This window comes from Panicum virgatum, chromosome 7K (genome assembly GCF_016808335.1).
Source record: "Panicum virgatum strain AP13 chromosome 7K, P.virgatum_v5, whole genome shotgun sequence".
NCBI lineage: Eukaryota > Viridiplantae > Streptophyta > Magnoliopsida > Poales > Poaceae > Panicum > Panicum virgatum.
The window spans coordinates 29719316-29733001 of NC_053142.1; the positions used below are offsets into that span (position 1 = coordinate 29719316).

The 13686-nt window shown below is 47.9% G+C and overlaps 1 protein-coding gene across 1 annotated transcript; it reads right to left on the reverse strand.

Moving 5' to 3' along the window:
• Positions 1–10594: 10594 nt before the first annotated feature.
• On the reverse strand, positions 10595–12122 carry LOC120640828 (protein PYRICULARIA ORYZAE RESISTANCE 21-like). Its single transcript, XM_039916741.1, has 3 exons — positions 11921–12122; positions 11653–11736; positions 10595–11559 (listed from the first exon to the last, which is right to left on the reverse strand). Exons 2-3 carry the CDS (start codon positions 11732–11734, stop codon positions 10916–10918), a joined length of 726 nt encoding a protein of 241 aa, XP_039772675.1. The 5' UTR covers positions 11735–11736; positions 11921–12122; the 3' UTR covers positions 10595–10915.
• Between the last annotated feature and the right edge of the window lie 1564 nt (positions 12123–13686).

A 13686-nucleotide genomic window follows, 5' to 3' on the forward strand; every position in this document is an offset into this window, starting at 1 on the left:
ACCAGCCGCGGCGGCAGAGCGCAGGGCGCGTCCGGCGGCGCGGCGGCCCATGGACAGTGGCCCCTCCCCGACCTCCCTCCTGGCACTCCCTCCCCGGCCTCCCTCCCGGCCAGCGGCGGCGGCGGTGGCAGGACCCGACAAGACGCGGTGGCGGTGGCGGCGGCGACGGATGGGCTCGGCGGGCTCTCGATGGGCTTGGCGGGCTTTGGCTTTTTAAAAATTTTTTATTCGATTAACCGAGCCGGGCAGCAAACCGCCTCGGTTAATGCCACATTAACCGTGACAATGACTTCAAGGCGGTTGCAAAAACCGCCTCGGTAAATGCATTTTGCCAGCCTCGATTAAGATTTGTGTAGTAGTGTTTGTACCAGGCCGTAACACCAACCGGTACTAAATCACAACATTTAGTACCTGATGGTGGTACGTCCCGGTACTAAATAGAATCATAGTGCTTCAAAATTTAGAACCGGTACTAAATAGCCTCGGGGAGCCATTTAGTGCCGGTTTTAAATGTGCTCGGTACTAGTAGGCATGGACGAATACCCATTTTTCTAGCTGTGTTTAACCCCCCAAGGTGGTTTTGCAGCCCGGCTTTGCACACGTGGCCCTCTATGCCGGAATGTATGGCACCATGGACGCTGATGTGGCCACCAATGTTTTGTCCCCCGATGAGTGGGTCCCACCTACTAGTCACACCAGTTCTTCTTCTTCCTCTAGACGAAGCACCTATCGCCAGCCGCTCCCTCCTTCCCGCGCCGCTGGCCGCTGCACCCTCCCTCCCCACGCCACCTTCCATGCCGCTCCCCCCCTCCTCCATCCCGTTCCATCACCGATTTTCCATTCAAGCTTCCGCCATACTATCCATTGCCATTGTCCATTGTTTGACACCAGTACTGTTTGACAATGGTGAGCACGCTCATGGCCTCCTCACCCTCTTCTCTACTCTCCGTGCCAATCAGTGCACCCCTAGCTCGCCCTGCGTGGACCACCCCACCACGCGCCGCTCGCCTCGGCATCACCCGCCCCGCGCTGCTCGACCACCCCGCGCTGCCCCTGCCCCTGCCCAGGCTCCACGCAGGCGAAAGGACCTCGCCCTGCCGGCCGCGTTGCACCACCGCTACCTAGGCCTTGCAATCCTCAGCCTTAGCCTTGCAAAGATCCGGCTTTGGATTGCAATGTTCAGGCTCTTGGTTGCAAGGTTTGCATGGCTTGGGTGGCGCCGCACACCACTACCTTCTTGTCCTTTTATTTGAACTCTATATTCTCGATGCAAAAGCAAAACTTCTCTGCGGCATAAAAAGAGTTAGTTAATTGACCGGTTTATTGATGCATACACAGTTCAGATTTCAGCCTTGTAGCCTAGTTTTTTCACTCTTAATAATGATGGTTTAACTGCTTGAAGGGTCGAGGCATCAAAAAAATAATGATGATTTAACTGCACGGTTATTTTGTAAATCTCACCTTGCACACGACTGCACAGTGTTTCTCAAAAAATTTCATATTCAGTTGGATCATGTGGAGTTGCACAAGAACTTTGCGAACCTTCATCAAGATAAATTTTGTCTCCTTTTTATGTTTTCTTCTGATTTAGTTCTAGGCTTTGCTAGCGTTGTTCCAAGTTATGATAGGTCCGTTGTGACGATGCAAAATTAGTGTTTGCTGTAAATTAAAAGAGGTTCATGGGTCATTCCATTTACATTCTTCGTTTGCATAGATTGATAACATGGTAAATAAAAATAACCTGATGATTTACTCAATATCCCATAAGGATGGAATCTTTTAAAGTTATAATTTTCTTGCAAAAATTACCTAAAACTCAAACTGTATTTCACACATGTTCATAGTTTATGTTTTTTCATTCTTAGAATATTTGGGTTTGTTCTTTTATATTCTTGTTTTTTCACAACAAAGGCTCCATGGAAGTTTTATGGGGGCACCATGATGACAATATGGCAGCCAGCCAGCCACGAACGTACCGTGGACTCTGGTCCAATTTTGCTTTCGGATATGCTAAGATTAAGACACAGATCATGACACAAAACCAACCCAAAGACCACAGCACATTCGGTAGCAGGTGATGGGCATGTGGTACACCATTACACAATTACTACACAGAGTTGGTGTCATCTCGATTTCATGGGCTAGCCTTTCTATCTGAAAACGATAGGTGCATGGCTAGCGGTAGGAGAAGCCCATCGTAGGGATGGTGCGTTGCATATGCATGGCTAGCATGTCCTGTCCGAGACTCCGAGCTGACTTGCTGGCACGCCATTGTTGATAGGATGGAAATTGGACCCCCAAAAAAAAGTCACAGTGCCCTATTTCACATCTGACAAGTGTTGCACACGCTGGTGTTGAGGAACCAGCAAGGTAAAATAGACGATTTGGTCCCTTAACTTTACTCCGAGGTTCAAATTCATCCCTCAGCTTTTAGAGAGACCATTAGTCCCTTCATTTTAGGTTAAAACTTATCCTTATACTAATACAGTGCTCCATAATAGCATAGACTAATGCAAAGTCATATTTACCCATAGCTAATTCTTCCTCTCCTCAATTTGCATGTTAAGCAGTGCTGTGGAAAGTAAATATATGCATGCTGATGCTGTTCGTGTGTGATCTAGAGAAAATTATACATGAAAGGGCACTTCAACACATACAAGAGATAGCAAGCCGGAAGACAAAACAATAAATCTGTTGTGTTCTATCATTGATTAATCACATCGACACAACAATGGAAATTGAGTATAGGATCGGAAGAAGCAGCCAAGGATAAAAATAACTTTTCACGTCAGTCTCATGTTAGCATGGAGAGAGCCACATCAGCGTAATGATGAGTTTGATCCAAAATAAAAATTGAAAAACTAGATTGGCTGATCTGAAAGCTGAGGGACCAACTTGACTCTCAGAGTAGAATTATTGGGTATGCCTATTTTGCAAACCAGCAACCTTGCTTCTTCATTCCAAATGAACTTGGCGTCTCCATGCATTGAGCTGAGTGATTCGTCTATCATGCGCCCAGTAAGCTTCCTTCCCAGTTGTGGATAGGTGTAATCTTCTGCGTGAATGCACACCACACTAGTTACGATTACCAATGATCCTGCCTGACCTATCTACGCAGACGGATGCACAAACTCTATCTCGATGTACAGTATCCTAGCTATATATAGTCTTATATTAGTCTGCGTTCACGTGTATAATCAGAACTAATAGGCTCTAACTATCAGATCAATTAGCTATTATCTGTGGAATTAGCATAGTAATTAGCTCATATCTAGTCTCAACGATATTTGGCATCCAAATAAGAGAGCTAAAAATTAACCTCCTTAATTATTGGCGTTCCCAACGGGAACTAACAAGACTCGTGACCGATAGCAAACAAAAGACATGGTAGTCCCTACATATCTATCCCCTCATTTATCATCTCAGGTCTAACTCACAAACCACATGTTCAACTTCAAACTGATGCATTGAATTTGCTAGGCTCTTCAAGTGACCCCGACAAATTACATATCAAAGATGTCAATTCAGTGCGACACCATTATTCCCATCATATACCTTCTACTAAAACGACAATGCAACACACTAGTGTTGAAATTGTTGCAGTAGCCCGATGCGTCAATCAACTGTTCGAATCGAATTAATCAACATGATGCGCCAATCCAACCATATATTTGAGCCTCAATATTAATATACGGTATACTTTTAGAGACAAGACTGGGGATAGGCGTGCAGCATGCATCAGTTCTATTTCGTGTCCTATGTCTAGCTGCCCTGGCTGTCTGTGTACTCCCAACTCCTTTATATCGCACGTTCTTAGAGTCTATTTGGATGTACTAAAGTTGCACTACTACTAAAATGATTTGTAGAGACAGGTAAAAACGTATTTGTAGCGACGGGTGCAATACCTGCTCCCGCCTTTCGCTGCTAAAAATGCAGTATGCAGGAGCGGGTAACGTGCGTGCCCCCCCCCCCCTAAAAACCCATTTTTAGGAGTGGGTCACCCCTCACCTGTACCTAGAAAATAGAAATGGATTTTCAGCTGCAGGAGAGGGCATAACCTGCCCCAGAAATTGATTTTCAGGGGGCGGGGCATGCCGCAACCCGCCCTACAGATTGGATAGAAATAAAAAAAATCCAACAATAGCTGCTGCACCATGTCAGTACACGTGTCACCGCCGCCGTGCTCGCACTGCCACGTCCCCAGCCCACCATGCGTCGCTGCTCCCCGCGTTGTCGGCAAGCGCCTCGGCCCCGGCATGCCGCGCGATGCCGTTCCACACGCCGCCGCCGAGCCCCACGGCCCCGGCCCGCTGCACGACTCCACGGCCCACACTGCCACCGCCGTCGTGGCGTTCCAACAGCAGCAAGGCAACATGGAGATCGGCCGCCACCGGAGGCCCCTAGCAAAGCAGATCTGCTACAGGTCATCGGTCCCGTGCGGCTGCAGCCCAGCGCCGCTGCTGCTCCGTGCCGCCGCCGTGGTCACAGGCCTCTGCAGCCCCGTGCGGCAAGGGAGAGGGACGGAGGGGAGGGGAGGTGGCACGGGGCCAGGGAGAAGAAGGTGGCGTGTCGAAGAGGTGAGTGGGGGAGAAGACCAAAGAGATAACGCTCAACCTTTTTTAGGGCTAAGAAACTAATTACTCAACTTATTTTGTTAGGCCACGTACAACGTACTTCCAACGCGGGTTGCGTGCAAACAAAGATTCGAAGAAAAATATCCGTGTCTTCCAAACCAGGCAATTTTGATTTAACCATTGGAATTCTTACAGCAAGAGATTTCAAACAAGACCCAACTTAACAATTTTTGAGTGAAATCTGTTAGGACATTTTTTTGAGATATGGAACAATTTTATTTTGTACAACTGAATTATTCCAGATTCACAGTTAAATTGTTCTAGCCAGAATAATTTAATTGTTTTCTAACTGGAACAAGTGTTCCACATCCACAATTAATTTATTCTAATTGGAATAATTGTTCCACATCCACAATTAAATTGTTCCAACTGAAAATTTTGTATTAGAGATTATTCAAAATAGATTATTCCAAAAGAGCTTTTAAATGAAAAATAGAAAAATTTGCATGAATGAAATAGAAAAAAACAAATATTCGGGAAGAAAAAAGTGAGAAGAATCGGTAATCACCGCATGCGCGTGCATGGTTCATCCGTTTCAAATATTATATTATCGCGTGAAATCTTCTAGCCAATCTAGGCTTCCATAATTTTGATCCAAATAAAAGAGCAACTCCTGCAACATTTCTGCTACGAATCATCCTGCAGTAGCACACGTAACAATCGCAATCGGACCCCTCCCACCCCTCCTCTATATAGTTTAGGGGGGCCGAAATCAAGAGTACGTTCGAGTGGGCTTGGATTCGGATTGATGCAGGATTATTCAGCCCACTAACTAGATGGCGAAGCATTGAGCTGCTTGTAGCCTGTTGCAGATGTGCTCCATAACTTTTTCTCTTTTTGATGAGAATTTGCTCCATAACTACTTATTAGTAATATATCTCCATTAAGCCAAGCAAAGGTCCATTTCATCATAACTCACAAAGTGCCTCGATCAACTCTAATATCCACAAAGCACAGCTCACAAACTGCTGTCACGCTCCCATACTTTGTAGTGAGTCGTCCAAGGTTTCATTTGCTTCACGGCTTACGTCACTACCCTAAAACACAGCTCACCTTGGACATAATTAACCGATAACCAAAAACCAAACTGAAATACCCAAAGACCAAACCGAAATACCCAAAATCAAAAAATTTGATCCCTAGTTCGGTTCATAGTTTTAACTAACCGAATTAATATCGGTTTATTCGGTTCTGGGCCTCGGGTAACTAAAATACCCGAAGTACTCGAAATAGAGGTCCAATAATGCGATAAATAGGTAGCCTATCCCACTAATAGGCAGCTCAGCGCGCACGGCCATGCCCCTGCCCGACTAACCCTGGCTCCCCTGCGCGACTAACCCTAGCTCCCTCCTCAAACCCTATCTGTTCCTTACCTCCTCACCCTCAGTACCTAGCCACCGCCCGCACGCTCATAGCCACACCACGATCATGTTCACTCCTGCCTCCCTCGCCGCTGCCTCCTAGCGGCCGATCGACGGTGCACACACGTAGACGGCACCTGCAGGCAGCAGGCCATCGTTCCCTGGCTGAGCGGCATGGGCGGTGCCTGCAAGCTGGTCGCCCAGCACCCGCACTTGGTGGCGTTGCACCCGCCCTCCCTTGGCCACACGATGTGGGAGGCGATGTAGCCCGCTCGCCCAACACCCCCAACGGCGGCGCGTGCTGGTCGCTCGCCCTGCGGCATCACATGGAGGCTGCCGCCCAAGCACGCGCGCAGGAGGCATGCCCACGTCCAGGTCGCCGGTCTGTTTCTCTTCGGGCGAGTTAAGCCGAGGCACAGTTCATGTGCTCCTCTCTCGATTTGTAGTCTGTGTTGCGTGGATCTGTGTTGAATCGATCCGTCTTTAGTCAATCTGAGTCGAATCGATCCGTCTTGAGTCGATCTGTGTTGAATCGATCTATGTGTGGATCGATCTGTGTTCGATTGATGTTGATCTCTCTTGATGCATCTTGTTTCAATTTGATGTATATATGCTTGAATCTATTGATTTTGTTTATGATTCAAGGAGTAGTCGGTTACTTCGGTCATAACCGAAACCGAACCGAATTAACCGAATCCAAAATTTGTTCTGATTTTGTAGTAACCAAATTAATTGCAAAAACCAAAGAACCGGTCAGTTCGGTTCGGTTAGACCGAACGCCCGGGCTGAAACATATAACAACCCAATTAATTGAAAATAGATCAAAGTAATTCCCTAAATATGTATATAAATTACCCACCTCTGTCATTATAAAAAAACTAAAGTAACCACCTAATCTTCATGTAAATTACCCACTTGTGCCAAAATAATGCAAAACCCCCCAAATTTTTATTTAAATTATCCAACTATATCAGTATTAAAAGTTAAAGCAACCCCTAAATCTAAATCTAAATTATGTAATTGTAATAAAATATTAAAGTGCACCAATATAAAATTCTAAATTACTATTTGTATCATTATTAATATATTATTTTTTATAAAAATACTACCCACGATATGTGTTATCATATATTCATGTATAATGGAAGACATAAGAATACCAATTCACAAACAAATAGCTCAATTAAATATATATCAAACACACATGGAGGTGTGATGAAAAAGGAAATCTATTGCAACTAGATAATGATAAATACGTATTTTAGAGTATGTGTTGAAATATTTAATAGATGAAAGAGTGCATGAGATAGATAATTATAATTATTAGCTATAAGCCAGAGCACGGGCTGATAGGCCCATTGAACCTAATAGGGCTATAGTATATAGCCTTTGGGACCTATATGACTAAACTTCATTCCGTGATCTTCACCCCACAAAAAGGGGCCTAGAGCCAAGGGCATTATGGTATATATAAGAGGTACCTAAATTTGCTAAAAGCATATCTAACATGCACCTTTCTAGTTATAATTAGTACAACCTTTCAGTGCACCTATCTAAGAATGATAAAAAATGTAGTACTTTTTTCGCTCTCTCATGATGGAGATTACTAATCTTTATTTGCCCTTGTCAAAAAACCGAACAACTTACCCTCGTTAAATTTACAAAGTGGACTGAATGTGCATGGTAAGTATATAGAAGGTGGATTGAGTAATGCTTGTGGGTGCAATCCACATGCGTACTCCGTCCTCCTTGTTGTTTCGCCCCATGCTCCACTTGTTGCATTTGGATGAAGTCTCTTGGATCGTGGGCTCAACAAGGTTTCAAACATTGTTAAAAACATAGGTATAACATTTCGATTGGGCATGCCGCAATAGCGCCATATCCCCACTAATTAATCCAACAAAATTGTGTATGTGCAGTGGTAACCACTGCACCTAGCCAGGACTCGTTGATCCAAATTAAAGTCATTGATCATACTATACTACACTAGCACCTGCACGCAGCAAATTTATTATTAATATCTAATCCAGCCTTAGGAATGTTACCATCTAAGCAACCATTGTTTTTTTAAAAAAAAAGTATGAGCTCGATCATCAACTTGCCAATTATACGTAAAAAAGAACTAGTGCGCCCCTGATGGTTAGATGTGGACCGCTGAATATAAACTCTGATACAGCTAACTCCACTTGCACCTCTTGCCTAAGAGAATCATCGATCTATCACTGATTCATTGCATATAATTGCAAAATAATGCGAACAATATGCACACGTACGTTCTATATATGCTTGCATCATTGAATCGTCATTGTGCAAACGTAATAAGTTAGCAGTGCCCTTGGGATGAGTATGGCCATCCAGGAGACATCACCATCGCAACAGGATGCACGCACGCATTATTAAGCACACAACCACCGAGCGCCATCTAATCACAACGTTAACGCACACTCGTACCGAGAATCTTGGAAGAACAGCAACGAAAGATATGACGAGAGAGAGACGACAGAGAGGGAACCGTTGTGACTTGTGAAAGGACCATGAAAAGCTTGGACGAGATCCCTGCCCTGTCGTCCAGGAGCCATCATTGGTTTCGTCGCCATGGCGTAATGCATGGCACCTCTGATTTCAAATAAACGCTATTGAAATAAAGCCCCCAACCCCAACCGTGCCGACGTGTCTCCCACACCAAATCCTGACGCGACTACGCGAGATCTCGTCTGAGTAATCGTAGGCGCATGTGTGATGAGGGCCTACAAAGGTTTTGAGGCTGTGGTGCGAAATGCAAAATGTATATCTATATTTATTAGAAAATAAAAATTAACTAACATAAATTTTGATTTTATTATATAAGCATTGATGCTAGAAGAGTAAAAGGACAATCTTCCATACCAATAAATGAGAAGATTTGCTTGGTCAAACTTCAATGCAAAACACGATACACGGGTTAATTGAATTGAAGTCCAAGGATCCACGGATCTACTTTCATACCTTGCACTCTAATTGAGAAATAAGATATTAGATGAGAGATTGAGAGCGCAATAGGGGGATATGGCCCTAGCTCTAGCCGTACGCGGAGATGGTGGTGACAGCAATCGGCTATTCCGAACTCACGGTCACAGCGCCGGCTCCGACAGCGATCGCGGTGTGCCCTGCCAGTCCTACGCATCTTGTTGAAGAGAGACGTCTGGAAACTTTAAGCTAGCGCGTTGCTCTTCCTGGCAACTTGGAGGCGATCAGCGCCGCTGGCCACCTCCCCTTCCCAGGCCGCCCCCGGTGGCCGGCGGCGGCAACCCGCGGCCCTCTTTACTCCTTCCTGCCTCCCTCCTCCAGGCGCCCAAGATTGCCCTTGACATCACCTTGCCGCCGGCCGCTGGGGCCAGATCCACAGTCCGCCTGGATGGATCTTGCATTTTCGGCTGGGATGCGCCCTCCCCCCGCCTCCTTCCGGCCTTCTCCTCCGGTGGCTAGGGCTCGCTACCGCGTGGCCGCCTACGGTGCTTCGGGTGGCCACGCCGGTGCCGGTGCCGCTCGCATTGGGCCGTGCCCCACAGGTGGCGGCGGCCGTGGCCACCACTGCTTGCCTCGGTTGGTCGCGTCGCGCGCGCCTTCATCCGCCGAGCCCCATTGCTCCGTCTCGTCGTGGTGTTGTGGCCTCCGGGCCCAGGGCTCAATTTCCTGGCAATCGCTGGTGGCCGCTTTGGCCAAGGGGGGTGGTGGGGAGGGGGGCACCGCCCACGACCGTTGGTTGGGGGTTAGGTTGACCGCTGCCTAGGGGGCCGCTTCCCGTGGCCGTCGTGGGTCACGGGGTAGGCCTGAGCCGTCGGCTTGCGCTCCGCTCAGAGGGCGCGGAGCCTGCCTGCTCGATGGCGTCCGCCTACAGGTGCTGCATTCACACTAAAGGCGGTGAAAGGAAAGAGGATAAATAGGAGAGAAGGATAACTAGTAAAGGAGACCTCTCTGGGACCTAGATCACCAAGAGGAAAGGGCAATCTTTGCATCTAAGCCAATTAACATACAAATGACGTAGGGTGTTACGCTTCTGAGCGGCCCGAACCTATCTGAACTACCGTGTCCACTTAACACTGCCACGGACGGAATCCTACTGCGTGTTACACCCCTGGCCAAATCTCTAAACGGGAGTTCCCTTGATCCCTGCTAGCGGTACTCACCCACGGTCACCTAGGGTGCCATTAGGAAAGATAATCTAAATTAGAACCATAAATTTATATGCAAATTAACCCCATTTGTACAATGAACACCACCCCACCAATGCGCTAGTGAAAAATAACCTTAAGGAACCTTCTAAAATTTGCATCTAAAATACCAACCTCCACTATTACTAAAAATAGGCAGTTGGAGGATGGAAGAATCCAAGAATGTTGGCTTCACAACATTTAAATCCAATCGCCCCTTGCATTATTCTAGATTCCTTGCGTCTTATATGTAAGGAAAAAGCGACTAAGAGTACACTCTCTCTTTCTAGGAAATCCCATTTTTTTCACAAGAGGAGGCAACAGAGGGCCCCCTCGGTGCCAGTGGGGGAGATCGAACCCCGGTCGCCGGCCTTGGGCCTGAGCAAACCCCATTTTAAACACAGGAGAATTTAGCAAATTCCATCATAAAAAATTTAGAAGTACATGCAAAACCCTCATGAAAACCTCTGTGCACACAGTCCCTATGAAATCCTCGAGCACGCTTTCCTCCTTATTTGGCATCGCCCTGCCACCATAATACATTTTTGTAGAAACTACAATGACTTTATCATTTGGTCGTGGATCATGTCACTGTCGATCACGCTGGCTCACAAAAGCATCAAACGACTGATACAGAAACGCACCAGCGTAGTCAGCTGGTATAGAAACATACATATAGATCATAGATGTAAGATGATCGATTTGCATCATGCAGCTGCCCGCAGTTAGATTACATGACGGTGCAAGCGCCGTAGGGTGGGCTGTCATCGCAGATGACCATCGGGTACGGTGGCATGTAGGGCGGGTAGCCGCAGCTGCAGTAGCACGGCGACCACGCCGGGCACTGGCACGCCGGCGGTTTTGGTAGCTCAGGTGGCGTCGGTGCCGGTGGCGGCATTGGTGCCGGTGGCGGCGTCGGTGCCGGCTTGGACTGGCATCCACAGTGCGGCGTGGGGCAGCTACACGGCCACGGCGGTTGTGGACACGGATACAGGTATGGATACGGGTATATCACCTTGCATGGGGCTAGCTCTGGCTTGGGCTTGGGCTTGGGCTCCTCTTTTGGCGGCGGCGGTGGCAACTTGGACGACGGGCACCCACAACAGTATGGTGTGGGGCAGCTGCACGGCCAAGCGGGCTGCGGGCACGGATATGAGTCTGGATATGGGCATATCGCCTTGCACGGGACTGGCTCTTTCTTGGGAGATTTTGGTGGATCAGGTTTGGGAGGCGGCTTGGCGACCTCAATTTTCTTGATGATCCTCCCGGCCTTGCAGCAGAGCTTGGAGGAGAGCTTGTCGGCGTCGAAGGGCCCCGACACGAGGACCTTGTCCTTCTCGTACACGATCTTTTCGATGACGAACTCCCCGCGGTCTGTGCAGCAGTGATGATTCAGTGAAGTAGCACGTCACAATTACATGATTCGTTCATAACGTGATCATAACCATGATTCAGATATACGGACACCTTGGATGCAGCAGAGGACCTTCTGGATCTTGGCGCTGCAGCGGCAGCACTCCAGGTCCACGGTGATGATGAGCGTCGGCATCCCTGCAGAGATCGATGTCAACAGAACAGGCATGAACCCGACAAACAAGTACAGTGTATCGCAGTGTCGAAGTCGAGGTGAAAAATATATAAGGCTTTTTTTTTCTCGATCGCTCTCTTTTTGTCTGACGCACTTTTGCACAAGAACCAACGACTCGGGAACTTAGTTATCCCGGCCAGGTCTCACCTTGGTCGATTCGCAAGCCGATCTCTGAAGAAACGCAGGCGGTTCGCGTTCCGATCCTGACCTGCAGCAGGCCGGTAGCTGCTACGGTACGGTAGGAGATCAGAGGCTGCTGATGGTGGCGACCTCCTCCATCTTCTTCAGAGGAGAGAAGGAAAAGGGATGCCACGCCGATGGCCGATGCTCAGTGATCGTGCATCCGAGCGTGCTATTACTCCTATATATACAACAGATCTATCACAGATGCGCCTACGATTATTGAGACGATCGAGACGGCTCTCGATCGCGTGCGTCAGGATTTGGTGCGGGGGATACGTCTGCACGGTTCGGGGACTTGAATAGCGTTTGAAACCAAAGATGGAGGGGAGCGAGCACCTGCACGCGCCTGTGACGACAGGGCCGGATGTCATCGAAGCTGTCATGGCCCCTTCACTACGGTTACCGCTCTGGCTCGCTCTCTCTCGTCGTCCTATCTTTCGTTGCTGTTCTTCCAAGAAAATCCTCGTGATAATTGTCAAGTCGTCTGCACTCTGCAGGATGATTGGCGCGAGTGGATAGCAAAGGTAGCAGTACGAATGTAGGTTGTGATTAGTTGCCGCTCGGTGGTTGTGTGCTTAATGCGTGCGTGCATCCTACTGCGACGGTGATGTCGTCCTTAGCTTGAGGGCCACACTCGTCCCAAGGGCACTGCTAATTTAATGAATCAATGGTGCAAGCATATATAAAACATGTGCTTGTTGTTCTTTTTTACAATTATATATATGCAATGAATCAATGATAGATGATTCTCGGAAAAAGTCTATATAACTCCCCAAGGTATCCACGGTGGATCACATCGCCCCTAACAACAAAATTGGATTTCTAACCCCCTCACCTTTACAAAACCAGACATTTCACTACCGGAGAAAGTGGCTTTAGTACCGGTTGGGAAACCCCACTTAGTACTGGGAAACCGGTACCAGCTCTCCGGTACTAATAAATGGCTTGTCATTTTAGTACCGGGCACACGCGATGTGTAAATGCGCATGCGCGGGATTCGAATTCACGAACTCCAGCCTCGCACGAGCCCTCATTAGGATCCCACCTACATATCACTTCTGACTTGGTGGGAGATGCTTACCTTTTGAAGTAACTCGTGGAGCACCATTTAGTACCGGCTCATACTACCTCCTGGTACTAGATGCCATTATTTAGTACCGGTTGGTGGTACCAACCGGTACTAAATGTCAGAGGCTATTTTCACTACTACAAAAAAGCATTAACCATGACCTTTAAAAAAGCCCTCGGAGGAGGGTAGAAAAAATAACCGCCCTAATTAATGGCCAGCATTAACCGAGGCGGTCACTTTTTATTAACCCAGGCGGTTATAGAAAACCGCCTCGCAAAATAGATTAACCGAGGCGGGCAGCCTTAAAACGCCTGCCTTGGTTAATCGATTAACTGAGGCGGACACCATATAGGATTAGCCTCGGAAAACATCAAGACCCAAAGAGGACTAGAAAGCCCAGTTCAACCCATATGAGCCCGATTAGTCACTTCGAGTACATATACGGGACTCTAGGGTTTCACTATGTCTGCCCCATCTCTCCTCATCTCCACCGCCTCTTCCTCGTCTCCTCCACCTCCTTACCCTCCTCTGCCTCTTCCTCTTCTTCATCTCCCGGTGGCGGCGGAGCGGCCGGCTATGGTGAGGCGGGCGGCCCCCGGCGGCGGCGGAACGGCCAGCCACGGCGAGGCAGGCGGCCCCTGGCAGCTGCGGAGCGGGGTGG

Coding starts and splice junctions, on each gene's coding strand:
- LOC120640828 (XM_039916741.1), bottom strand. CDS start 11,734: ATGCCGACGCTCATCATCACCGTGGACCTGGAGTGCTGCCGCTGCAGC. Junction 11,560..11,652: donor GGTCCTCTGCTGCATCCAAG/GTGTCCGTATAT, acceptor ACTGCTGCACAG/ACCGCGGGGAGTTCGTCATC.